The sequence below is a fragment of the Patiria miniata genome, unplaced genomic scaffold, assembly GCF_015706575.1.
Source record: "Patiria miniata isolate m_02_andy unplaced genomic scaffold, ASM1570657v1 HiC_scaffold_18, whole genome shotgun sequence".
NCBI lineage: Eukaryota > Metazoa > Echinodermata > Asteroidea > Valvatida > Asterinidae > Patiria > Patiria miniata.
The window spans coordinates 11672725-11700542 of record NW_024037056.1 but is presented as its reverse complement, the minus strand read 5'-3'; the positions used below and the strand labels follow the sequence as shown (position 1 = coordinate 11700542).

General features: G+C 42.6%; 1 protein-coding gene and 1 long non-coding RNA gene across 3 annotated transcripts; one reads left to right on the top strand and one right to left on the bottom strand.

The window, feature by feature from the left end:
• The first annotated feature begins 292 nt into the window (after positions 1-292).
• Positions 293-27596, top strand: LOC119724616 (muscarinic acetylcholine receptor M3-like). 2 transcript variants are annotated; one of them, XR_005270655.1, is made up of 2 exons: positions 293-565; positions 27341-27408. XR_005270655.1 is itself a non-coding variant. In XM_038195746.1 (2 exons), the coding sequence occupies exons 1-2, from the start codon at positions 18856-18858 to the stop codon at positions 27524-27526; spliced, it is 1398 nt and encodes a 465-aa protein (XP_038051674.1). In that variant the 5' UTR covers positions 18669-18855; the 3' UTR covers positions 27527-27596. The 2 variants fall into 2 exon arrangements, 1 of the variants encoding a protein (XP_038051674.1); XM_038195746.1 differs by lacking the exon at positions 293-565 and adding an exon at positions 18669-20067 and having other exon boundaries at positions 27341-27596.
• On the bottom strand, positions 5474-7995 carry LOC119724617. The gene is made up of 3 exons (XR_005270656.1): positions 7352-7995; positions 6482-6642; positions 5474-6189 (listed from the first exon to the last, which is right to left on the bottom strand). It is a non-coding gene; the product is annotated as an uncharacterized LOC119724617 (long non-coding RNA).
• Positions 27597-27818: the final 222 nt, after the last annotated feature.

Sequence of the window (27818 nt, the reverse complement as noted above, 5' to 3'; positions counted from 1 at the left end):
TTATAAAACAGGTCTTTTACGAATAACGATTAAATCTAAGCCATATAATTGAAAGACTGAGTAAGCCTGTTAAGCGGGAATAAAGCCTATTATTTAAAACAAAATCATCTATTCATGTTCTTTTCTACAACAAAAAGATGTGCAGTAACGACACAGAATGAGTCGGGTTAACGAAGAGCCTGAAGACTCCGTCTGATTTTAATTACAATGAAAGGGTGGGAACTGAATAAATCAGCACTTTCCATATGCAAATTGCACCATTGTCATTCATGTCTTAACCCCACCCCAAGCTCTGGCATGGTCCCACGAACCCATGCACATGCAGTTAAGATTAGGAACGTGCAGCGGTTACGGAGGGATTCACACGTTCTCTGTCGCACTTCATTTCGGCGTTTTATTTCCTTAGTGAAAACATTCCAACGAATCTATTGCAGTGTCAAAACTCAGCGCTGTTTCTTGCTAAACGGATTCCAAGATTTTGTCTCCATGACACAAGTTGAGCCATCTGAACCAACTGTCACTCAGCTCAGCGATGCTCGGCCGTGAACGGACGCTTCTTGCAAAGGTAGTGAAATGATTTGCAACATGATCACATTCCATTTATTTTTGTGCATGTATTGTGTTCACTTTGTCGTATAGAAAAAAACATACATAATGCACACTACATACGTAATGTATTCAACCCGTTCTGTTCAATTGGTTGTTGTGTAAAACCTCTCCAGGTAGCGGTATAGTTGGAAAGATTCCCATATCTGGCCATCTTGTCGCCCTGTATTTCAGTGTTTCACAGTGAATACTATCCCTGCTAACGTTGCCTTTTTAGGACATTATTATCACTTTCTGGTGGCTGGTGGGTCACTGAAGGGAAAATTACGGTGATGACCAGCAGACCAGATATGGTCTTTCCCGTGTGGTAAATGCACCCGCTAGCATTTACCCCGTAGGTAATGCATCATGTGCAAATACGTTGGTAAAAAATGTAGTATCCGGATGCCACTTCAGCGGTTGTGTTCTTAAAAAGGTTTCTAGATTCAATGCTTTTTCAACATTTTTTGCAATACGATGAAGAAATAAGTGGCGTCATGTTGCAGCATTCTTTCCATATACGGGGATGTATACGGAACTTGAGCCCAGTGTAATCAGCCGAGCGTGGCCATGAACGGCCGGCCGCGGCGGCTGTAGCAGTCAGCTGGCGAAGCGGTGCTTATTCGTTGCACGTGGAAACAGCAATATGGTCTGATATTCGGTGAGGCGCACTGCGAGTCGACCGTGCGGTTTTCTAATGTGAGGGGACAACACCGCATGGGCCACAAAATGACCTCAAACCGCGTTCGCTGAGGGGTTGATGCGGTGCAACGTTTGGACCGCGCACGTGCGTTATTCAATGGGGCGAACGTGGCAACATTGCGGTGTTCCCATGCCCGTGAAACCGCCACAATGCTGATATTTGTGGAAGGCAAAAATACACAAACAATGCAGCGTGGGTCTGGTGCGAAAATGCCCATTTCGAGGCTCACATTGCGACATGCGACTCATTTCTGCAGAGCGGCCAATTCAGATGTCGGAATCATCTTTGTGACGAGCCAAAATAGCGTTATTGGGGTCAAAATATTCGAAAAATGAGATTAACATGGTAGATTTTAGTAAATAAACTCTTTAATAGTCTGTTCCCGAAGTTTCCTCCCAGATTTGTGATTAATAAATTGCATTATCAGGGTGATTTTCAGCAGCACCACGTTCACGTTTGTGTAAGAAATTGACAAAAAAATACGTAGTGAGCACAGCGCCACACCAACTGAAAAATCCTCCATTACGGCGTTCCCAGAGGCGTTCGCCTGTAAGAGGCGTGTGCTGTGTGTTTCAACGGGGGAACCGCTTCATGTGGCGTTCCACCAGTGAACCCCGAAAATTGTATTTTTAACGGTTAAGGGTGTACTGACTTAGCAGTTATTTATGGGTAATAAAATCTGCCCATTTATCGGAATCAATGCTCCACAATCGCGTTTCGTCTTTTCACGTTGAGACAAACGAGGGATGGCGACTGAATTTGGACCAGCATGGAAACGCCGAAAAGGCCTGATATTTGGGGAGGCGCACTGCGAGGCGATTGTGTGGTTTTCTAATGTGAGGGGACTGCACCGCACGGGCCACAGAATCACCTAAAACCGCGTTCACTGAGGAGCTGATGCGGTGCAGTGTGTGGACCACTCACGGTGCGTTATTCAATGGTGCGAACGTGACAACAGCCCGGTGTCTCACATGCCTGCGAAACCGCCACAATGCTGGTATTTCCGGAAGGCAAACAAGTACACAAACAATGCAGCATGGCCTGGTACAAAAATGTCAATTTACGAGGTTTACACTGCGACATGCGACTCATTTCTAGAAGCAGAGCGGCCGTTGTCACACCAACTGAAAAATCCACCATTATGGCGTTCCCTAGAGGCATCCGCCTGTACAGGCGCGTGCTGCGTATTTCAACGGGGAAACCGTCTCGCGCGACTTTCCACCAGTGAACCCCGAAAATGGTATTTTTAACGATTAAGGGTGTGTATGAGCTTAGCAGTTATTTATGGGTAATAAAATCTGCCCATTTATCGGAATCAATGCTAAAACCGCGTTCACTGAGGAGCTGATGCGGTGCAATGTGTGGACCGCTCACGGTGCGTTATTCAATGGGGCGAACGTGAAAACAGTACCGATGTCACACACGTCCGCGAAACCGCCACAATACTGATATTTCTGAAAGGCAAATGCATACACAGACAATGCAGCGTGGGTCTAGCACAAAAATGTCCATTTGCAAGACTCACATGCGACATTACGCTCATTTCTGTAGACGGCTATTTTAGTCGGATGTCGCAATCATCTTTGTGACAAGCCAAATTGGCGTTAAAAGGTCAAAATATTTGAAAAAATAGATGAACATGGCAGTTCTTAATCAGTAAACTCTTCAATTATCTGTTCCCGAAGTGTCTTCCCGGATTTTTGATTAGTAAGTTGTATTTACGAGGGCGATTTTCAGCATCACCGTGTTCACATTTCTGTATAATACAAACGAGGATGGCGACTGAATTTGGAACAGCATGGAAACGTTGAAATGGCCTGATATTTGGTGAGGCGCATTCCGAGGCGACCGAGTGGTTTTCTAATGTGAGGGGACTGCACCGCACGGGCCACAGAATCACCTAAAACCGCGTTCACTGAGGAGCTGATGCGGTGCAGTGTGTGTGTGTACCGCTCAACGTGCGTTATCCAATGGGGCGAACATCACAACTGCTCGGTGCGGCGCTACAAACAAACAAACATGTCTGCTTACGACAAACATATTGTGCGCTCAGTCGCCTTGAATGTATGTTGTGTGTGTGTATCGGACACAACGTTGTCACGACATCGGCGCAGCACAATAGAAATTATGGCCTGACTTTTGGTTCGGTTAAACGCCGAGGAAAAATCCCCCCCCTAAAAAAAAACAACCCAAACGTATTCACAAAAGGTTCTGGCGCTAAAAATGTCTTTCCGAATCGTATTTGTTATATCTATCTTATCTCGTGTTGTGAGTGTTTTTGGTAATTAAATGCAATCTTTAATTGCTTTGAAAATAAGCATTCTTAGGCTTAAAAATTTAAATGGTTTTACTCTTCATTGTTGTATGGGATTTTGGTATGGGGAAATTAGTATTCGATCAAATGCTAGTCAAAACAGCGGCGGGCTAAATCGTATTTCAGAAAGAAATTTGGATGTGTTCTCATGTTATAGGTTCTGAAGGCCTACATGCTGGGCGCGCCTCACTGCATCATAATTATATGGCCTTACAAATTGGCATGTTTTATCACTTCATTGTCTGGTTTGAATGAGTATACTAATCACTTCTACCTGATATAAGCGGGCCGATATTTGGATATTCAAAGAAATAGAGTTCAATCTAATTTACAATGAAAATTTTGAGTACTATTTAGATACCGAAAGAGTATCGGCACGGAACAGGAAACACAATGATCAACGCAGTTCAATTGATTGAGACTCCCGATAAACAAAAATAAAAGATAGGCTTTCAGCTTCGGTTTAAACATTTGGCCACGTATCAAATCATCGAAAAGAGCAATGTTCACAGTGATTTTGGCAAGGTTTATATACACGTAGTGAGACGTCTTTTACGAGGCACCGTACAATTGGCACACAGCCCAGAAAAATGTATACAAACGTAACGCGCACTCAGTGCCGGTGCCGTGAACGCGCGAATATCAGCCCTTTTCTGCCTGCACACCAAAGTGTGAGTATCGTGTGCATAGATTTGTGCTTGAAAACCAACATTTTAATTTCAAATGAGCGAAATTTGTAATTTCCTTACATTCTAATGTCAGAATGCATGTTCTCTGCTACCGCTGGGCTAGGTGTTCGTTTATTTCATGTTGACGAAAGGAGTGATTTTGGGGTGAATTAGTCTTCGTTATCTCAAAGTTTTATTCACCGTGTGTCACATGTTGATTTATTGCAATACGACTGTTTCATGTCATAGGCCATCAGCTGAAACTCAAAAACCGGCTGTAAAATGAGTTTCGTCCAGCAACACTGGGTCTACTTTTTTAATGCACATATGTGGGGTTCAGTACATCACAAACGCTATGTCAAAAGTTCTCCAGCAAATATGCTGCAGTTTTTTTTTTACACTTCATCAAAGTTTGCCAATGTTATGTACATGTATGTATGCTAAAAAACCACATTTCCGGTTTGAGACCTTGCGTTGGCACTTCCAATTTCAAAACTACGCACGTACAGCACTATAGCTTGTCACATCCTACACTCTAGAAACTCCTGGGTCAGACTCAGTCTGCTCAGTCCTTTTTCGGGTCAAAAATTGACCCCTTTTGGAGTCATAAATGACCACTTTGGAGTAAAAAAAAGACATGTTTCTCGGTCATATTGACTGAAATGTGTATTTTTTTTACCCAGAAAAGGACTGAGCAAATTTGGATTCAGATTCTGGGTGAATCTGACCCAGGAGATTTTAGAGTTAAAAAATATCTTTTATGTACATTGGCAATTGGGTCACACAGAACATGAACTTTTGTTTTCTCATCTGGTAGACATCACCACAGTCCCTCTTCCAAAAAATATTTCACTCTAATTTATTTGGCAGCATACAACAATGCAATTATTTTGAAGGTTTATAATGCAGTGATGGAACGAGCTCATCATTAATGAAAGACAGGGGGTGCCCAAAATGGAGGTGTCTTTAGAGTAAATAAATACCTGTACATGTAACCAGCAGAAGAAACAGGAAAGCAGACAAGACATGTCCCTTTAAACAAAGCAAACTAACGCATATAAAAAAAAAAAAAAAAAAAGGTGCTATGCCCCCCAAACCCTCTGGATCTGCTGTGGTGAACCAGGTACGTCACTTAAAGAACCTTCTACTTGTAAGAAAGACCACCTTTTTTGGAATGAAACAGGCTTTAAATACAATTATAAATCAAAGGACCATCAGATAGAAGTCAGAGTCTGGTTTAATAATTTCAAAAATCAACCATTGTACATTTATTTGCTATCTAATCAAAACAGCCATCTTGGTTTGGAGAAAAGCCTTAAGATCAGTCTTTTGTCAAAGAAAATTTCAGCTTTTTATTTATTGATACATTGATTAGCACCGAAAAATGTTTGCATGTATATCAATAAAAAGAAAACAAAACCATAACTCATGCTATTTTGTATGCTTACACATTAAAGAGAGTGATTTGGCTTGTCATATGTGGCTAGTCTCACTGTTAAAATTCACAGAATTTGCCTTTCTACTGAAACTAATTTTTAATAATTAAAAAGAATTAAAATGAATAAAACCAACACTAATGAACAGAAGGATACAATTATGTAGTTTTGAAAAATCTAGAGTTACTCATTATTTTCATTATAATGTCAAATGCTAACTAGTCGTGCTAATACAACTTCAAGTAAATGTTATCACTACATCAAAGTTCTCATCAAATCTTGTGCAGTAACGGCATAACAACAGGATGGAGCGTATGTCTTGCTTTCTAAAGCCAAAGTTTCAGTTTTGAATCCTCCTCTGAAGTCCCCAGAGATTCAACCACACATCCAGCAGATAAAGTAGCGGTGTAGATGATGTCGCATATATCAAGGAAAGAGACCTGTGGATATTCTCTTCTAAGCCGATATGTCAACTTATTAGTTCTGTAAAAAAATAAATAGTAAAATATACACAGGTTTAGTATCTGATGATCAAAAACAATGATTACTGTGGATGTGCTTTAGAAGAAAGAAAACAACCTGTTCAATCTAGAGTTAAATTATAGAAAGATCACGTGCCCGATCGTTTTGCCTTCCACTGTAAATATGTAAACATTGGTAGCTATTGAGAACCAACCTTTTCAGCTTCCAAAGCAATATCAAGAAGTTTTCATTTTGAAAATTCCATTAAAGTTTATTTCTGTTTGAACTCTGAATAACAATCAAAACATCTTACCGATATAAAGAGATCCAAGGCCAGTTCCTTCGGCTTCTAAATCATTTCAAGAATTCCAACAGTTCAGCAAGCTGGGACATTCTCATGAAACTAAGTTGTTGATCGGGGTTGAACAGTCAGTCGCAGAACATCTCCCTTTTCCTGACGTTCATCCCTTAGGCCTATATATATAGAATCAAATAGTAAATTCTATAAAAAGCTATTTTGCTATTTTATACAAAGGGAAAGACTACCCTCACACCTCCATAAAAGTATCCTTCAACAATGGAGAAGGAGACTGCACAACATTTTATTATGGGATTTTGTGCAGTACCCGTTGTACTTTGGCATCTTAACGTTAGACATTTATTTTCAGTGCCAGAGGTACTCGGTTTGAATCATGGAACTAAAAAAAAACCCCTTTTTTACTGGGTTTTTCAAATAAGATCGATTTGTCATTGAAGACATTTTTCTTCATCGACTTAAGAGAATTTTTCTAAAAGGAAAGTAAAGTCCAAAAACCACTCGGTAAACAAGTGACGTACCCAACAGTCCAATGCCGTAGAGAAAGAAAAGGTGTTTTTTTATAACCAGGAATCTGTTATAATTTTGAATGGTATCTTTTGCAAGAAAAGAAATTTTTCCTATGCATTTTCAGTTAACGCCATCCAAATCGATGCGGTTCTGTGCATTCACGGTGCATCGTGGTGACCACCAGCTTTGTTTTCGCATTGTGTTTTTATCGTTGTGTCACCCCAGTTTCCCTCAAAGAAATTAAAACCTAACCTTACCCTCAATTCAAGACAATTAAACCCAAACATGGATTTTTTGGTTCTTTTTTGGGGCACATAAATACACAATCGCCTTCATTATAATGACATGTAGGCCTACCTCCAACGGAAGTTCTGCTTGTTGTACTGTTGCAGCTTGTCCTTGAATTGAGGTTTTCATCGAAATCAAAATCCTGGTTGAGTTTGTGTGCAGCATGACACAGTTATGTAGATAGGCAATTAAAAGAAACTTGAACTTTGTCCGGAGCTTTTTCGGTGAAGAAATCTGGGTCTCAGCTGAAGTGTATGGTTTACCTTTTCTTGCAGCACCGAGACGTTTACTATCTATAAAAACCGCCACGGGTGAGATCGGCCGGCCGGACTGCCTTGTTTACATGCGCCGGTAGTGCATGATGTACCGGTAGTGCATGATGTACTGTACAGTACGATACAGACATAGCAGATCCACTGCCCACACATCGTGGGTATATTCGGCGGTGTCATTGTGAAATTCAGCCACTCTTTGGCACAGGAAATGAACTTACTATCACCGGACATCAGATCCTTCGCATTTTCCCCCTCAAACGTGACAGATTATGAGTGCAAACACTTCTTTTTTGCACCGGTCGATGTTTACGTTGACGCACATTTGCCAATGGACGCCGCCATGTTTGTTAAATGTCTTGACCTGCGACCTCATATCTGGTGTCTAATTGGACAGTTCACGTCACGTGGTACGATGCGTCATACGCGGCGGATTTTTTTAACGTACGCGCGGTACGTTTTTGAACGTCCACAATGGACAAATAGTTCGCTTTTTCGAGTCAAATTATCAAAAAACTGCTGGACGAAATGTGGAGAACTTTTGTAGTATCATTCTTTGGTAGTGTATTTCGGTACAACTGTTAAAATTTTTTAGACCCGCGATTGCTGGAACGAAACGAACGAATTTTCCAGTCCAGCTGACGGCCTATCAGGTGCAATTTGGAGGCGGAGGCCTAGCTCATTAACACAGTTGTACACTTGTCAGGCGTTCGGAGAACTTCGGGGAACCTGATTAAAATATTAGAACCAAGAACATTAGGAACCTGGGAATCTTAGGAACCTTATTATGATTAAGTAAACTTATTAAGTTACATGATTTTTGTAACACTTGTTTTGTGAGTAAGATTGAGATTCAGATCCAGAACTATTGCAATTGATTTTGTAAACGAGTAATCTGTAACAAGTTCATGAGACCAAACATAATTTGACTCCTCCTAGTGTTTTGATTTTGTCTGTTTGTCTTGAATTGTCCTTGGCGTCCTTAGATCTAATCATTTGAGCGGACCTCCTTAATGGCGTACTGCTACATACACACATCTAAAATTGGAAAATGTGTGATAGCTTTGTAGTATGAGAGGTGGCTGTTTTGTGGTTGTTATCACTTTTATTTTTTTTTCTCAAAATAATTAATGGCCGCCAATAAAATTGAACCGAATTTATTATAATGTGATAACAAGCATGTTTTGGCTGCCATTTAAAAAAAAGTAAGGCAAAATAACACTTTAAAAGCTGCTACCGCTGCAATGCTATCACACAGTTTCAAAATACCGAAAATCACAATGACCATTATTCTTCCCTATTAGTTTTCAATGTCGAATCTAGTCCTTTTGGATACGAACGCCCAAGTTGGAACCACCAATATAGCGGTTATTTAGTGAGGCGCATTCGGAGGCGACCGCGTACATTCCCAGCACGAGGCGACAAAGCTTCACCCGCGTCAAAATCCACTCTTACGGCGTTTTCAGAGGCTTTCTCGGAGGCGCGTGCTGTGTCTGTTCACCGTGCGTGTTTCAACGGGCAAAGTAGTAGCGCAATATTGGTGCCGTGTACCGCGAAATTGGTTCCTTTTCTGACGTGAAAATGTACCATTAGACTGCACTGCCAGGTCAGGTGCTGGTGTGTTTAAAAAAGGGAATTAAACCAGCAATCTCGGAGTCAATGTTGTATGTATGCATGGAGCTATAGCTCCATGATGTATGTAAGATTGAGTTTGAAGCAAATTTACGAATAATGGAGACTGAATTTATAACAGCACAGACACGCCGAAATTGCCTGATATTCGGTGAGGCGCACTCGGAGGCGACCGTGCAATGTTGCAATGTGAGGGGACAACACCGCACGGACCACAGAATCACCTAAAACCGCGTTATCCGAGAGGCTGATGTGGCGGAGCAGGCGAAGCCGTCCACAGTTCAATTCCAACGGGACACACACTACAACACACCCATACTTGTTTCACATGACTAGTGTGGACTTTCCATTGCTTTCGTGTAGTTAAGAAAAACCAGTGAAAAAACTCATTTTTCTCAAACTGTGAAAACTCTTTCAACCCAATTTTTTTTCTATGATTCCCTTTAGTGTTTCTCTTCATTCTGCTACAGATAAACCTAACCCAAAAATGCCTCTAAACCTGTTTTCCAGAAATGGGGAAACAGCTGTGTGGACGTGGGGTAAGTCCACACAACGTCGGTGCTACCTACATTATGTGGACGTCTTTTGTTCGGAAGTCCACACTGCGTATGTAAGACAAACTCACCACGGCGCGCCACGCATCAATGGACCGCCTCATTGCTGATTTTTCTGGAAGGCAAATTGTGCAGAGTGATGCAGCGTGAACCATGCACGAAAATGTATATTTTCAAGGTTCATACCGAGTATGCTTTGTGTATACATAGGACAGCTAACAATTTGCTCAGAATTACTGGTTCTTATGACGGCAATTTAGTGAAGTGTATTGTGCAGGCTTAGAAGGAGTACAAACGATTCCATTTATGAGTTTCGGAATTTTTCGGTGAATCCGCTTTAACGTTGGCCCAACGTCGGCCCAGTATCGGCCCAACGTCGGCGCAGCGGTACAAGAAACACCGATATGGCCTGATATTGGGTGAGGTTTACCGCCGGACAACCGTGCAGTTTTCTAATTTGACAGCTTGCAACTACACCGGTAACAAAATCACCTGAAACCGCGTTCGCTGAGGTTTACCGAGGATGACGGTGCGTTTGCAACGCGATCGAATGGGAATTACACCGTGGTGGACCGCGCGGTGGTGGACCACCAAAACGCTGCTTTTTCTGTCCATGTAAGTTTCACCGATACAACACTGAGATGGTTGGTACAAATTTGTCCATTTTACGCGTTTTGTGCTGCAAAATACCACACAAAATACCAGTGGAGAAGCAACGAAGGTGGGAAAAACCAACCTCGTTTTACCGCGGGACCGATGAACCGCTCAAATGATGATATTCATGTCTTGAAAGGGGCGCCGAATGCACTTCAATTTTACCAGCAACAAATCTGTCCATTTTGGCGTTTCTCAGGACTACATTTGGAGTTTTCTGTCCGACGTGACGCAACAAATTCCCGAGATGACGTCACGGAGTACGCGCGCCTTCCGCAGTGTCTTAAACTCTTGAGGAATGCGCATGCGCCACTTCTGCCCAGTTGTGCAACTCACAGAAAGGAGGAGGGCCAAATCGGCTACTTCTTGGGGTTTGGGTCACGCACAAAATGAATAGGGTCGTATGCGGGAAAAAAACATCCATTTTGTTGGTACATTTTCTCGTGTCCCCAAACGGATTGTATGCGCTAGGAATGCGGTAAATCATACGGATGCGGAGAGGGGTGCGACAACGCCATAATGGACGTTTTTGTGGCTGTTTAGATGTGAAGAATTTATGCAGCCCGTTCGGCTACAGATATTGGAGCATTTTGTGGGCCATGAACTTGATTGAGGGTTTGTAAAAAAAAAAAAAATTGGCCCTAAAAAGTGTTGTATTTTGCACTGGTATTGACTGTAGACATCGTTTTTCAAAAAAATAATGGCGATGGCCTATGGGCTTCAGGACTAGTTTTGAGGGATGATCACATTTGAAGGAAAAATTTTTCAAAAAGATGTCAGATTGGCCCCCCAAATTGAACAGAAGGGTTGTGAGTACTTCCCCCGAATTTCTGAAGTGGGAGCATTTATCATTGGGGTCTATGGCAGTACAGGACAGCTAACAAAAATTCGCTCTGATTCGCTGGTTCCTATCTCGGCAATTTAGTAAAGTGGTGCAGTTAGAAGGCGTACAAATGATTTTCCATTGATGAGTTTCGGAATATTTCGCCGAAACCATTTTTAATGTCGGCCCGCCCTAACGTCGGCCCCAATACTCGGCCCGACATCGGCAGTACGGGTACAGAAACACCGATATGACCTGGTATTTGGTGAGGTATACCACCCGACAACCGTGCAGTTTTCGAATGTGAGGGGATGCAACCGCAACGGTCACAAAATCCCCTCAAACCGCGTTCGCTGAGGTTTAGTGAGGATGACGCTGCGTTTGCAACGTGGTGGACCACGCGGTGGTGGACCACCGAAATGCTCATTTTTCTGTCGATGAAAGTCACGTTGGTACAACACTGAGATGGTTGGTAGAAATCTGTCCATTTTACGAGTTTTGTGCTGCAAAATACCACACAAAATACCGCACGAAATACCACACAAAATACCATTGGAGACGCAACGAAGATGGAAGAACAAACTCGGTTGTACCACAGGACCCATGAACCGCAGAAATGATGATATTTCTGAGTTGAAAGGTGCGCTGAATGCACTTCAAGTTTATCAGGAGCAAATCTGTCCATTTTGGCGTTTCCCTAGGACTACGATCTGGAGTTTTCTACACCCAGTGACGCAACAAATTAACTCGATGACGTCACGTTTACACACATTATCCGTGCGTATGTGCTTTTCTGACCTTTCTTACAGAAAGGAGTTGAGGGCCAAATACGCTATTTTGGGGGTTTGGGACACGCATGAAATGAATAGGGCCGCGTCTGTAGGAAAATGCATCCATTTTGTTGGTACACTTTCTCGCGTCCCTAAACGGATTCTATGCGCTAGGAATGCGGGAATCATACGGATGCGAAGAGGGGTGCGACAACGCCATAATGGACGTTTTTGTGGCTGTTCAGATGTACAGATAATGGTAGTGTGTTCGGGTGCAGAAATAGGTCCATTTTAGCGTTTTCCGAGCGCAGAGTCCGCGGTCGGTCTGTACCGGCGACGCCCGCCGAGCAAACCCCAAAACACCGGGGGACAAGCACCGCGACGAATGGGGGTCGGTAACCGTACTCCGGCCGGCAAAATCCGAAATGGGCGTCGATACCGCGCTTGTCAGTTCGGCGTTGCGGGGAAGAAAAACGGGCTTTTGGGCGGTCCACGGGTGGCACGCCGCATCCGTGCTTGCTTCAGATTGACCCCGTTGGTTCATGCGGTGACCGCGGCACCGCATACCCCGCCTCATCTGCCACTCGGCAACCGCGGTTTTAGGTGAATTTGTGGCCCGTGCGGTGTTGTCTCCTCGCATTGGAAAACTGCACGGTCGCCTCAAAGCGCGCCTCACCAAATTTCTGGCCATATCTGAGTTTTCAGCTGTGCCTCGCACGCACGTTCCCTTGTAATGGAAAAAATCTTTTAAAAATGCCTCCGTTTTGGTGGTTTCTCAGCGACTTTGTACGGGTCCTTGCTGTATGGAAATATTATGCCCCACAAGGCAGAAAAATCTGCATTTTGGCGGTTCATGATGGCCTGTTTAAAAGCGCTGATTTCCCATTCAACCCATTACAAATGAACCGTGATCCTCACCAACCCTCAGCGAACGCAGTTTTAGGTGATTTTGTGGCCCTAGTGGTTTGTAGCGCTCAAATTACAAAGCTGCACGATCGCCTCAGCGTAAACTGCACCAAATATCAGGCTATATCGGTGTTTCTTCAACCGCGTTGATTTCCAATTCGACCGATACAAAAAGAACCGTCATCCGCAGTAATCCGCAGCGAACGCAGTTTTAGGTGATTTTGTAGCCGAACTGGTTGCGTCGCTCCTATTAGAAAAGTGCACGGTTGCATGGGCGTAATCCGCACCAAATATCAGGCCATATCGGTGTTTCTGTAACTGCTGCGCCGTTGTCGGCCCACATGGGGCCCACGTTGGACCCATCAATAAAACCGATTCACCGAAAAATTCGGAAACTCGTATATGGAATTATTTGTGGAATGTTGCTGGACACATGGAGAAATACTATGCATGAAACAGCGAATTGGAACAAATTGTTGATCATATCTGAGTTTCAGCTGCACAGTGCGCTGCAAATTTATTCATTTATTTTATTTATTTATTTTGGCTAATACAAACACGTGATACAGTGATACATCAAAAAAGAACTTATTACATGTAAATTCAAAGCCGAGGATAACCCAAAAAGCTGTTTTAAAAACACAAAAAAACCAACAGGTTCATCAAAAAATGTTCAATAGAATTACACAGGAAAGGAAAAGACTGATCATTAAATAAACTCGGCTGTTTAAAAACAAATTACTGAGAACTAGAAGAGTGATGATCTTTCACTGCCCTTTTAAATTGAGGACGATTGATACCGCACATTTTGATGCTGTTGGGAAGTAAATTCCATTCATGAATTCCGGTATAAAAAATGTATTGCACTCTGTAAATTTTATTCTTGGAACAACAAAATTGTTGAGGTGGTGAAACTACCCCTGGTGGAATAATTATGCATATCTGAAACCTTCCTAAATTTATGACAGAGGTAGTCTGGTGCCATTTCATGAAAATTATTTGATAAACATGATTCAGCTTGAGTTGTGTAACACGGTCATTGACGCTTAGCATGCCCAGCTTGTTCAGTTCTGTTTGACCAATATGTGATCTAGAATCCATGTTTACAATTAAACCGGTCCAATTTATTTTCAATTTTTGGGTAACTTGGAGCCTTTTCTTCAATTTTACCGACAACGCAGAGTACAATAGTCAAAATGACATTGTATCAGACAGATATATACTGCAGAGCATGCAGAAGAGAGTCTTTTGCGGGATCTCTCATTCAAAAGTTAGCAAGTCTGTAAAGAAATTGCAATCTAGCACCGGCGGCTCTTTTTATAACAAACAATCTTTCCATTACAGCATACTTCAAATGCACGTTCTTTTGCAATGGAAAAAAACTGTTTTTAAAAAAACGCCTCCGTTTTGGTGCTTTCTCAGCGACTTTGTACGGGGTCCTTTGTATGTAGGCAGAAAAATCACTGTTTTCGCGGTTCACGATCGCCTGTTTGACAGCGCTGATTTCCCATTCAACCCAGTACAAATGAACCGTAATCCTCACTAACCTCAGCGAACGCAGTTTTAGGTGATTTTGTAGCCCAAACGGTTTGCGTCTCTCACATTAGAAAACTACACGATCGCCTCTGCGTAAACCGCACCAAATATCGGGCCATATCGGTGTTTCTGTAACCACTGCGCCGATGTCGGTCCCACATGGTGCCCACGTTGGACCCATATTTACAGACAAATTCGGAAACTCGTAAATGGATTTTTTTGTGGAATCTTGCTGCACACATAAAGAAATACCATGATGGATACAGCGAATTGGAACAAAATGTTGACGGATCCTACTCGTACAAAACACACAGAGCGTGAACCTTGCAAGTGAACACTTTTGTGCATGTCCACGCAGCAGAATTCCGTACTAACTGGCCTTCCAGAAATATCAGCATTGTGCCAGTTTCACCGGCCTACTGGCACACCGCGCGGTTTTCACGTCCGCCCCATTGAATAACGCACCGTCAGTGGTCCACACACACTGCACCGCATCAGCTCCTCAGTGAACGCGGTTTGAGGTGATTTTGTGGCCCGTGCGGTGCAGTCCCCTCGCGTTAGAAAGCTGCACGATCGCCTCGGAGTGCGCCTCCCCAAATATCCGGCCATTATAGCGTTTCCATGCTGTTCCAAATTCAGTGGCCACTTCTCGTTTGTTTCAACGTGAAAAGATGAAACGCGATTTTGGAACAGTGATTCCGATAAATGGGCAGAATTACCCACAAAATAACTGCGAAGTCTGTGCAATCCGTGTGGTGCAATCCGTGTGGTGTGGTTTGTACAGTGTGCGTGGTTTACGCTGTTGCCTTCCAGAAAAATCAGCATTTTAGCGGTTCATTGATCGTGTGGCGCATCGCGTTGTGTTTCAGTGTGTCTCGTTGAAGTTGAACTGTCGACGGCTCGACAAGTACCGCCACAATCAACTCCTCAGAGAACGCGGTTTGAAGGGATTTTGTGGCCGATGCGGTGTTGCCCCCTCTCATTAGAAAACTGCACGGTTTCCTCGTCGTACTCCTCACTAAATATCGGGCCATATCAGTGTTTTCTGTACCGCTGCGCCGACGTCGGGCCGACGTTGGGCCGACGTTGGCCCAACCTTCATGGAGCAATTCGGAAACTTATGAATGAACAAATTTGTAATCCTTCCAGTGCTGCACAAGGCAAGCGACAATACCACACCAAATATCTGGTTATATCGGTGTTTCTGTACCGCTGCGCCAATATCGGGCCAACGTCGGGCCGACGTTGGACCGACGTCAAAATAGCCTCATTGAGAAATTCGGAAACTTGAAAATGGAATCATTTGTAAGCATTCCTATTACTGCACAAGACACGTGACTAATTGGCATGATAGAAACAGTGATTCGGAGTAAATTGGCAGTTTGAGCTTAAACAAAATACACACAGCGTGAACCTTGTAAATGGACATTTTTGTGCATGTTACGCGCTGCATCATCATGCATTATTTGCCTTCTAGAAAAATCAGTATTTAGGTGGTCTTTGGTGGTGTGGAAAAACCGCGTTGTGGGCTCAGTGTGTCGCGTTGAAAATGAACCGTCCACGGCTCCGCATGGATCGCCACATCAGCTCCTCAATGAACGCGGTTTGAGGGGGATTATGTGGCCCATGCGGTGTTGCCCCCTCACATTAGAAAACTGCACGGTCGCCTCGGAGTACAACTCACCAAATATCGGGCCATATTGTTTCTGTACCTCTGTGCCGACGTTGGGCAAACGTCAAAAAAAGAGTTAGCTTCATGCATTGGGAAATTGGAAACACGGTAATCCTTCCAATGCTGCACAACATAAGCGAATTAACTGCACCAAATATCGCGCCATATCAGTGTTTTTGTACCGCTGATCTTCGAAATCGGTCCTTTTTTGCTTACGACTAGCATGTGCGGCACAAATATATAGCCAAATGTCTTTGATTTTTCATTCTTTCTATTCACTGACGTTAACCAAAACCCAACAAAGTAGTCAAAGTAAGCGCAAGAAATATCGTTTTGGGAAAGCGCTGTGTTTTTATTCTGGTTATTACTAAAAAGGAAAGTGATCTGAACTTTTTTCAATGTACACGGGGAAAGTACATTGGGAATGCAAACAAAATAAATTCTTTTATTTATCTTCCCAAACGTGCGAAAGTTCATGTTTCGGTATCCATGTTGGTGCAAACTGTAAATGTAGAGGATGTGCGTGTATCGCTGTTTTGGCAATGAATGATTATCGCTAGCGCTCCGTGCAAATTATTCCCCGCCATCGTCTAGGAAACTCAGTAATGAACCTCTCAGTTACTAAGTTACATGATAACATCTTTTGCCTTCCTGCGATTCTTCGCACCTGTGACGACTATCAGTTAATTAAGAACACTTGTCTATTTGTTTAGGGGTGACAACGGGATGTACACGGCAATGTTCTGTGAGGTTCTATAGCTCCATGGTGGTACAATGTATGTCGTATGAAAGGAAATATACATTTGCTTTTGCTGTGATTTTCTGAAATGGATGTATTTGGGTAGTTGGTATTAATAGCAAATTATTTGTTGTTACACCGACACGTTTAAAGTTTTGTGTTCATAGATGCTAGGAAAAAACTCTACCTCAGACGATACGGAGCAATTATTAAATAGACGTCGGGGAATTGTCAGTCAAAGAACCAGACTATCTGGCTTGCACCCGTTTACGGACGATTGCCAACAAAATGTGGGCTAAACTAACTATGCATGGTACATTGGGGGCAGAATTTGAGAAAAGTCCGTTTTTTCCCCAACGATGGTCAGCCGACCATCGTTGGAAATTGATACAAAAATCCCCCTTTTCTTGAAAATGACAGAACACCAGGTGCCGGCCCTAATTTCACAGGATGCTTGAGACTATTATTCACTTATACAGTAAGTAAGGTATTATGATTTGGTTAGTTTGGTGATGTTTGCAAATGTTGCATATTTATACCTTGAACTCCATGCGTGGAATCACCATATTGAAATGACAAGATAAGGCATCTTAGTAAAGCTGGTCCCAGAGCGCACAAGGGTTTAACCAGCAAAAACGACTAGACTATTATCATGTTGCGGCCATTTGAATTTGTCCCATTCAACCCAACGTAACCAAAGCGAGGCTGGAAGGAAAACAAAGTCTTGTTCCTTTTTGCGCAAAAAACATTATCATTCAGTGCTGTTATTGGATATAGGGAACATGACTGAAATGGTGGCAGCAGATAAAGGTCTATAAGTACTCCACCGCGTTTTTGGTGGGCAAGTGGCTGACGTTGCCAGTGTCCCTGTTTTAACTCAACCATGCCAAGGATCTATCAATCGGAACGACTTTAAACAAGCGATTACATTTTGACCGATGGCGCTTGACAAAAACCACCCCCTGAGCAATGTTGTTTCTTGCACGCAGGAAATTGAGGTAGGCAACAAGTTAGATCGTATTTAATTTAAAAAAAGACGAAGAGGGAAGAGGTACGGTACGAAGAAAGGATGTAGATGACGATACACACTGAACTACACAAGCCTCAGACACAGAGGCGCCTGCACACAAGACTATATGCAGTTCTCCTGACAGAAACACTGCTTCTCACTGCTTTCATTTAATTTTTAACCAGGATTGCTCCAAATAAAGGACCGTCGTCAGTCTTTCAGCTTTGATCATTCTTCATTTTGTAACTCGCACCATCGCACGTCTCTTTGAATAATGAACAAGATATACCGCGATAGAAAGGATGTATGTTTACTTTATGGGGCACGAGATAAATTCCTTCCCGAATTTATGACTTTCTTCAGCAAACTGGTGGGAACCACTCGATTCGTATCACACCATAGTCTACAATACATGGTTTTATTCGCGGGTAATCGATCCCAGTTTCAGATCTACTTGATTAAACGTGGTTCATAAACATAATACTGCATCGAAATTGCGCGGACAATTCCGGATATTTCTGTGCACTGGATTTGTTCCGGTGCGTGTGGAGGAAGAAAAGTAATTTTAAAATGTGACTTTTCAGCGCAGTTTGACTTAAATACCTTCATCGAACGCACGCTAGTCGATGATGACTATATTGGGACCAGCTGCTGCTTATTTGGTTTGGTTGCATCGCTGGTTGTTGATGGCCGTGCATTCATAGTGTACAGCTTGCAGGGGGCCAGGAGCATAAGGATTAAGATCGGACGTCGACCACAGTTCAATATAGTATTCGAGCTTTTATATAGTAGCGCGCAAGCGCAACGTACGTCACGAATAGATCATGAGTCAACCAAACGTGTGATCCACGATTTTACTTCCTCTGGTTGGACTTCATTTCTGTTTTGAGAACACTGTGTCTGTTCACGCCACACTAACAAGAAATCGGCACATATTAATCACACAAGACGGAGGAGTATCTCCATGATCTCTGTTCTTGAATCTTAAAAAAAGTCACGCAGACGCATGGGTGAGATTGTTAATTTCACAACTACTGAATCATTATTGAATGTCATGACATGCCAAAGCACGGAACCAATCGTCAACGCCACCGCGGCTTGGCCGTCGGTTGCCGGGGAGGAACAGCCGCTCGGCACGGTCCAAATCGCCATCGCCGTGACGAGTTGCCTCATTTGCTCCATCACCGTGCTGGGCAACCTGGTAGTCTTGGGCGCCTTCTGCACCGACCGTCGGCTCCGCACCTACACCAACTACTACATCGTGGGGCTCTCCGTCTCAGACCTCGTCGCAGGTCTCATTACAATGCCTCTGTACACCGTTTACTGGGTGCTGGGTCGCTGGCCCTTCGGTCCTGCCGTTTGCGACACCTATTTGTACCTCAACCACGTCTTCATCCACATCTCCGTCTTAGGAATCTTGGTCCTCGCTGCCGACCGGTACCAGGCTGTCTACCATCCGTTCAAGCACCTTCGTAGGCGCACGTTGCGTCACGCTACCTTCATGATCTCAATCTCCTACGTCATTCCCTTCCTCATATGGCTTCCCTGGTGCCTTCTCTGGCCGTACATCGTCGGTGCCCGTCGGATCAGGCCCGGCTTCTGCTACCCCCAGTACGTGGAAAGTCTCGTCTTCTCCATATTAGCACCCATTTGTTTCTTCTGGATACCCGTGCCGATCACCTCGGTGCTCTACTTGCGGATCTACCGCGTCATCCGCAAGTCTAAGCAACAAAGGCCAGTGAGGATGACCAACCTAGGCACCAGTTGCTCCACCCAAGATCCAGCCAGCGGATACAGCATTCCAACCGCCGATCAGCAGCCTCCGAAGAACCCAGCAGTCCTAGACATCCACTCTACAGCAGCTCCTCTCTCAGCCGCCAATTACAACCACACAACCGAGCTCCCTTCTTGGCACGAAAACCCAAGTTTTGAAGCCGACGTACAGCTCAACAACCACACCGTACCATCATTGTCCCGCATTGAGAAATACCCTGTAAACAGACCCACAACAGGCCAAGCTAGTGATGGAGGGCCAGGCTCTACGACTACGACCAAGCCGACCGAGCACGAGCGGGACTTTAGTACCCGGGAAAGCCACCGAGCGATCCGCACTCTTACGCTCATCCTTGTCGCTCTGCTCGTCTCGTCCGTCCCTTGGTCCGTACTTGTCATAATCTACTCTGTCTGCCCAAGCTGTATCCCTCTTGTTCTCTACCAGGTAGGTGTTTACAGACAAAATTTCGCAAGAACGGAACTTTAGGATTTGCAATTATTACTTAAAAAAAGTAACTTCTATTCATTTTGGCTGCTTTCTCCACGAACATTTAAAGAAGTTCAGATCACTTTCCTTTTAATAACCAGAATATACGAGATGCCCAAATGACCTCTTTTTCTTTGTATGTTGGCCTTAAAAACAAAAGAACTGAACACAAAACTTGTAACCCAACCCAACAAAATGAGTCACAAGTTGCCAGAGCTGCGTTCCTTTGATTCATTCGCTTTTCAAAGAATCTAACCTGATATGGAAGTCAATAGGAATTGATTGACTTGTTCATCATGAAAATATCTGAATACATCGAGATTTCAAACTGAGGAATACAGGGTGAGTAAAAAAAATGAAACTCAAATGTTGGGACCATTGTTTTAGAGAAGTTCTGCATGTAGCATTTTTAAAATCTATGATATGAAAGCCCAATTCATAAGCTTTCTTTTAGTACAAGAATCATTCAAATCACTCATGTACTTTTCGAAAGGAAATCACATAGGGGTGTGTGTGAATTGTTTTCGTTTTGCTGAAAGAACGCACACCTTTTTTTGTGATCCGTGGACAGAACCTTAAAACGGTGGTTGTGTTTAAAATTCCGAAACTTGAAAAGTACATAAGTTATTTGAATGATTCTTGTACTAAAAGAAAGCTTATGAATTGGGCTTTCATATCCTAGATTTTGACAGTGCTCCATGCAGAACTTCAATAAAACAATAGTCCCGACATTTGGGGGTTTTTTGGTTTTTTTTGCTCACCCTGTATTATAAACTGAAGAGCAAACTTGTTTAACATCAAAATATCTGAATACATCAATATTTCAAACTGAGGAATATATTAAACTAAAGAACAGATTATGCTCTCCCTATTGAATGTGAACAACTAATAAGTGAGAAATTGTCATTAGGACTCATTTTGTGGGATTCGGTCACAATTGAGTTTCATATAGCATGAAAGACCTAGTGGCTACCAAAGCTGTTTTTTTGCTCCATGTCATTTCGGTAACATTAACAGTTTTTGATAAATTACAAAGTTCAAATGAAACAAATCCGCTTATCCGTGTGTATTTGCACAACTCGCTCGTTCAGTCTAACACAAATCGATATAGCACGTTTTGTATTTTCAACAGGATCAATTTTTCCAGTAAAAATTGATTTTAGAACGTGTTAAAATAGACAGGAATCACGCATTACATGTAATATCCAATTTAATCAAGTTAATAGCAGACTATTCCGCAGACAGATGGTAAGTGTTGCACTTCTTGATATTTTAAAGGGACGTTGCACTTAACAATGTCCTGTGCTGTTACCTTGTTACCTGTTGGTTGGTGCTATGATTCACTTTCAGGCTTCCCCTTTAACCCTTAAAGGGCCAGGGGCGGAATCCGTCCCCTCAACTTTTTCTGCGATACCCTTGTAACAATTATTTTTCCCGACCCGAGCTTCCTGACATTTCTGACCATGGGTTGCCGCGCATGCGCAGCGAGTTTTTTTCGCTGCGCACCATGAAAACTGAATCTCCCCATTATGTAGTGTACACAAAGCAGAATTACCATTGGTACATATGATTAGTTAATTAGCCATAATTCCTAAACCTTTAACCTATAGTCATGACATTTCTTGCGTATGTTCATATTAAGTTGTTCTATGCATGCACCGAGTTTCATAATTTTTCGTCACTCGATGGCCGAGATCTGAGGGAGGGGGGGGGGGGGCGGAATCCGCCCCCGGCTGTGAGATGATCAAAATAACGCAGCCCCTTTGGGGTTAAATTCTAGAAAGTAACAGTTAAAATGTGAACCGAATTTTTTACTAGCTTATGGCTTTTGGGAAAAAACCTCCAGATTTATTATTATCCACGTCAAAACTAAAACAATTCCAGCAAACTTCTGCCCAAAGTTGTAAAGCTGAGGCCACTTAGGTGGCGTCACTTGCTCATGAATATTCAAAATTCGCATTAATAGTAATAATAACGGAGTCTTATATAGCGCACGTATCTAGGTACTCAAGGCGCTGGAAATTATGTCTCTTATTAAAGTAAGGTAAATAAAGTATATGAGAAATATGAGACCCATTATGTAGCACCTTATAATGGTTGACAAGGTGCTGCGGCTCATATTGCAGCCACTGCCAGAAACACCGGGGCAAACCCCATTAGCACAAAACACGGCCAGAAACATCCTTGAAAATGACAAAATAAAGACTGCACGTGAAGATTATTAAAGGCTTGGCGACAGAAATTTTTGTTTTGAAACAAATATTTGTTTTGAAATGCACCTGTGGGTCTGGTTTATCTTCACGTGCAGTCTCATTGTTTCAAAACATATATTTCTGTTGCCAATCATTTAATAAACAACTCTTTCATTTGACGTCATTAGTCGACCTCGATTAACGGGATGTTCCCCTCGACTTTAGAGATGGGCGGTTTAATTGATTCCACACAAGTTCAAAGTAAACGTAGGGCCTACAGGTAAATTCCCTTTCCAACCCGACACTTCATAGACGAGACAAACACTTCACAGATATCCGCATCGGATGAGGATGACGGTGCCTCCCAACCTCGTCCCCAGGGTGTCGAGCAGTACGCGCCCACCACTATCTGCTCTCTCACCCTGGTATTGGATCATTTGCATGTGCAAAGTTTTTGCACACGTATGCAAATGAGGAATAGTCTGGTGCCTGCCTGTACATTACATAAGCGTTTGTTTTTGTATACGGTGTCTGGGGTAAAAGCACAATCAACTCGTCGCGCCGTGAGTTACAAATAAACGATTGTTTTCGAAGTTAAAATGTTACAATCTTATCCCGCCAATATGTAATATCACATGTCATATTAATATGAGCAAATTGGAAAGGAAAAGAGTATTTTTGAGAAGGCGTGGACGTTATAATTACCATGATCGTGAAAACACGTAATGCACGTTGGAAATAACAACACTAACTACACGATATAAATCCATTAGTTGCGGTATCGAATCTTGCGGGATACAGAAAGAAAGTTTGCTATCCAGGGCTTACTATTGGAGGAACCAGACTGTTTTTCCTTCCAGCCTCGCTTTGGTTACATTGATCTGAATGGGAAAAAAATAAAATGGTTGCAACATGATAATGGTCTATAACTTTGGATCATTCGAAATTCGCAGTGGGTGGACCGGGTCTAATGGAGATCAATGGTCTCCCCCAACCTCGTTCTCATGGGTACGAGATCTTGCTGCGCCATGTTGTTTCCCATCATGCCTTGCGCAATCTCATTTAGTGAATGTACGCGCACGCGCCCATGGAGTCGAGGATGGGTCTCCCCCAACTCTCCGTTGAATGAAACATTCCACCTCGCCTCGTTGAATGAAACATTCCACCTTTCAACTCATGAAATATTCTCACCATTGCACTCATAGTCATTCATTATTTGTATACTAATTCTGGTCGCCCGATTCCACTCCAATAGTATAACCTACAAAGCACCGAAGTACTGTGTGATGCGCGCCTACGCTGAGCGACTACATTCGCTGAATGCAATTCGCAAACAGACAACGCAAGAACGCTCTTCCCTTGATAAGTGTAATTAATATCTCGCACCTGACAGCTAAGTCAATTTCCCCTGCAAATGAGTCTTTTGATTTTCCCCGTGCACCCTTTGTGGGTTGACGGATGGTGCTTGAAAAACTTATGTAAACACACCCTGGAATTAACCAACACGTACACGTAAAACCCATGACCGTAAGGACAGATGTGACTCTATGGTGACTCTGACGACGGAAAGTGTTACCAAGCTATAGTACGATTTGGGAATTGCTACCCGAAAAAGGTCTTGAACATTACCATGGAAAGCAAAAATCAGACAGTGCTCTTAAAGAAATAACGATGACAATTTTTCCAATGCAGTACAACGCCCCTCGGTCATTTACAGTGCACAGTGAATCTGTTGAATAGATATGGCTTCCGTGCGCCGACTAAAGAGGGCGCCCTTTTACCTAGCAACGACGTCCCATGGGCGCACATTTCGCTGGTTAACGCGCACCGTTCCTTGTGTGTGACCATATGGAGATCAATGTGTGTGACGCAGGGATTTGTACTATGTACACGCAGTGGCCGCGCTTCAATTCGCGTCAAATGAATTGCAGTCAGGCAAGATGGCGTCGGACGGTTACCCCAACTGTACTTTCTTTGCCGGTGAGAGGGTACTTGTGAACGGAGCGGATATGCTACCAACTAACTAAATTATGTTTTGGGGAATCGCTGCTGGAAGATTGTTGCACATTATCATGGAAAGCACAGGTCGTAAACTTCTCTCAGAGAAGTACCGATTGAAATTTACCCATTGCAGTTTATCGACCTCTCGGACATTGTATTTTAAGCGCCAGTAAGGGGGCGTTAATGGACATTACAATAGCAAACATAGACCGATGACTTCGATTTCCTATAGCAAACGGCCTATAATATGAAAGTAATACCTTTTATACAGGGTGACCAAAAAAAAACCGCAACTCTGAAACATTTGCCTTTTTTCCAAAAATATTGGGTATCAGATTAAAGCTGAGAGGTTTTTTCTTTCAAATACTGAAATCATGTAAACAGCACATTAGGTTGTTGAGAAAATGCCAATTATGTAACACAACACCTTTTTGGCGCATTCCAATGGCATTACCACAGTTAAGGGATTTACCCTGTACCTATTTGTACATGAAATGCATGTAGCGCATTGTGTCATAATCCTTACAAGCAACACGGCACATAATATGAAAAGATTACAAATGAATTGATGGAAATACCTTTTATTTCCACCTGAACAGGTATCTTGCCCTTTTAAGTCCTATTTAAAACCTTTTCATCATCAAACAAAATATTAATGAAATTGCACAATGAAAGATGTACTAAAATTAATGTTTCTGTGGCACGGTCTAAGATGCTTTCACTATGTCAAGTGTTATGTAACAATTATACACACCTTATCAGACTTAGTCTTTTCACACTTATGTAAGTGACACTTTGAATTGTGACCCTGTCAAGTTAGCAAGACCTAGATTTAGAGAATACAATATCCAAGTAATTTTTCATCAGAAGTAAATGTATTTAATTGCACATAACGCTTACAGTAACATGTTTCACTGTTTGAAGCACCAATAAAAAGGATGAAAAACCACTTCTTTTGTATAATTGGCATTTTCTCAACAACCCAATGTGCTGTTTTCATTATTTTTTTTCCAGTATTTGAAAGAAACAAACTCTCGGCTTTTATTTGATATCCAAAAAATGAAAATTCACAAATCACGTTTTTGAAAATTTTTGTTAGGGTTGCCTATTTGGAGTCACCCTATATTGAAGGGAATTTTCATCCTTTGCTTTTGCTGTAATTTTCAGAAATGGATGGAATTGGGGGGTTGGAAATATATAGCAAATATAGTTACACTGACTTTTTTGAGGTTTTGGGTTCGAAAATGCTATAAAAACCAAGAAAAACAATCATTTTCCTGTAGTCTGGTTCCCCGACTCCATTTTAGAAGAAACAGAGCAGTTTACATACATTGGGGAATTGTAAGGTCAGGGAACCAGTCTAGCTGGCTTGTACCCGTTCATATGTGTGTAATCGATTGCAAACAAGTGCGATGGTCAACTGGGGCCAGTATTTGAAAAAAACCCAGTTTTTTCCAACGCTGGTCGGCCGATCAGCGTTGGAAATTGATACAAAAATACCACTTTTCTTGAAAATGACAGTTTACCAGGTGCCATGATTTTACAGGATGCTTTACACTGTCATTCACTATTAAACAGTCCAGCAAGGTATTTCAAAATGATTTGGTAGTTTTATTTTTTGATGTTTGCAAATGTTGTATTTTCCCTTTAAATTGTCATAACTCGTAGGCCTAAGTACCTTTTTCCGTGAAGACAAAGCGTTAGATCAGCCGTTCGTGCCGACCTTTGCAAATCGTATAGCAAACCAATCCTCACCTTTACACCGTCCAAGAATAAGTTGTATTAGGTTTTATGCATTGATTCTGCTTCTACATTCAACCCCACAATCAATGCTGTAGACACGATTCTGAGTCAGTGTAGCGCACCACTTTATTTAACGAACGTGACAGGGTAGGCTGTTTGGAGTAGAGAATGTTTGGGCATAAGATTAATTAAAGTATAGCATTCCACCAAACTGTTTCAAACCAAGCTGTATGCCTATCCGCATTGATCACATTCATCAGTGCACGTATAGGCCTAGGCCTATAAACACAACATGATGAGATAAATGTACCGCTACAGTTTTGGTGTTTTATACTTTAAAAAAAAAACAACTCACTTAACACTTTCATGATTTTATTTTGTTTGTCCCAGACGGGGTAAGCCTAGTGTCCCCTTTGCACCTGACTGACTGACCAATTGATTCTCATTTATGAATTAGACCCTTAAAGGGGCATTACAGCCTGAAATCCCCGAAAATCTTAGTTTTGGATTGTTTACTTATACTATTTGAAAGGTCTAGTTGAAAGGAAACTAACCTAATGTCTTACCGTTCCCGAGAAAAGACGGAAAAAAATACGGTTGTTTACATCGAACACGACGGAGTACGCACGTGTTTCCTGTTTATTTTCATCCAATGTACGTACGATACACGTTGTGTGTGTCACATGCATAAATTACACACAGCACCAATACACAAATGTTGTTTCTTAGTACACGTCCGCAAAAGGCGACCAGTGCGCGGCTGGAGTCACAACAAGCACTGAACAGCTCGATTTTTTGGGACACAATATTATTGTGACTGACTGTCACTTGTGAATTAGGGTCATCTATCTGACTTCACGTTTTAATTAGACTGGTGACCTATCTCACTGAGTGACTGTCACCTGTGAATTAGACCGGTTACCTATCTCACTGAGTGACTGTCACGTATGAATTAGTCTGGTTACCTATGTCACTGACTGACTGTCATGAGTTAGACTGGGCACTATCTCATTAACTTCCCGTTTTAATTAAACTGGTAACCTATCTTACTGACTGACTGACTGTCACTAGTGATTTAGACTTCTTTCAGTCTCTCACTGACATACTGCCATATAGTCAATAATTCAAGTGGCCGTCCGTGCGCCGACAATGGACTTGTCATAATCATCAAGTTACCACAACGGTACTGCTTCTACAAACTCTATAATTCATTCTGAATAATTTAAATAGAATTTTGATCGCTGTTAGACCAGTTTTTCTTGGCTTACCTTGTATTGTTTTACTTTTCTCATCAGACCAGCGTGTACTTGGCACACATGAACAGCACCGTGAATCCGTTTTGCTATGCCGTGGCTAACCCGCTCTACCTGGACGCCCTCAAGAGGCTGGGCTTGTGCTGGAGACGGACCACAGTACCAACAAGGGCCGGCCGATCGTCAAGCCGACCGCGCACCATTAGCGTGCAAAACACCATGTTGTAGATAAGAACTGTGGAGCCAATGATTTTCTTCTAAAGGGAAGTTTTTAATTGATTTGTATCGCTACGGTTATATTTAACAATTGTTGACTGCTGTGATGTGGGATATGACGTTTTGAACACCCTTGGGGCGCATAACACCCGAGGCGAAGGATGTTGATGTAAAAATCACGAAAACAAACAGCAGTAAACACAACAGTCATGACAATTGAACCTCAACTCACATGCATGTCGCGTGCTCAAAACAGCTGATCGTCTGCTAGTTCGCTGCTCCCACACATGTGTAAAAACATGTT

Bases quoted from the DNA above. Each gene is read 5' to 3' on its own strand.
- LOC119724616 (XM_038195746.1), top strand. From the start codon at position 18,856: ATGGGTGAGATTGTTAATTTCACAACTACTGAATCATTATTGAATGTC. The intron at 20,068-27,340 runs GTAGGTGTTTAC...TTTTCTCATCAG, and splicing joins TCCCTCTTGTTCTCTACCAG to ACCAGCGTGTACTTGGCACA.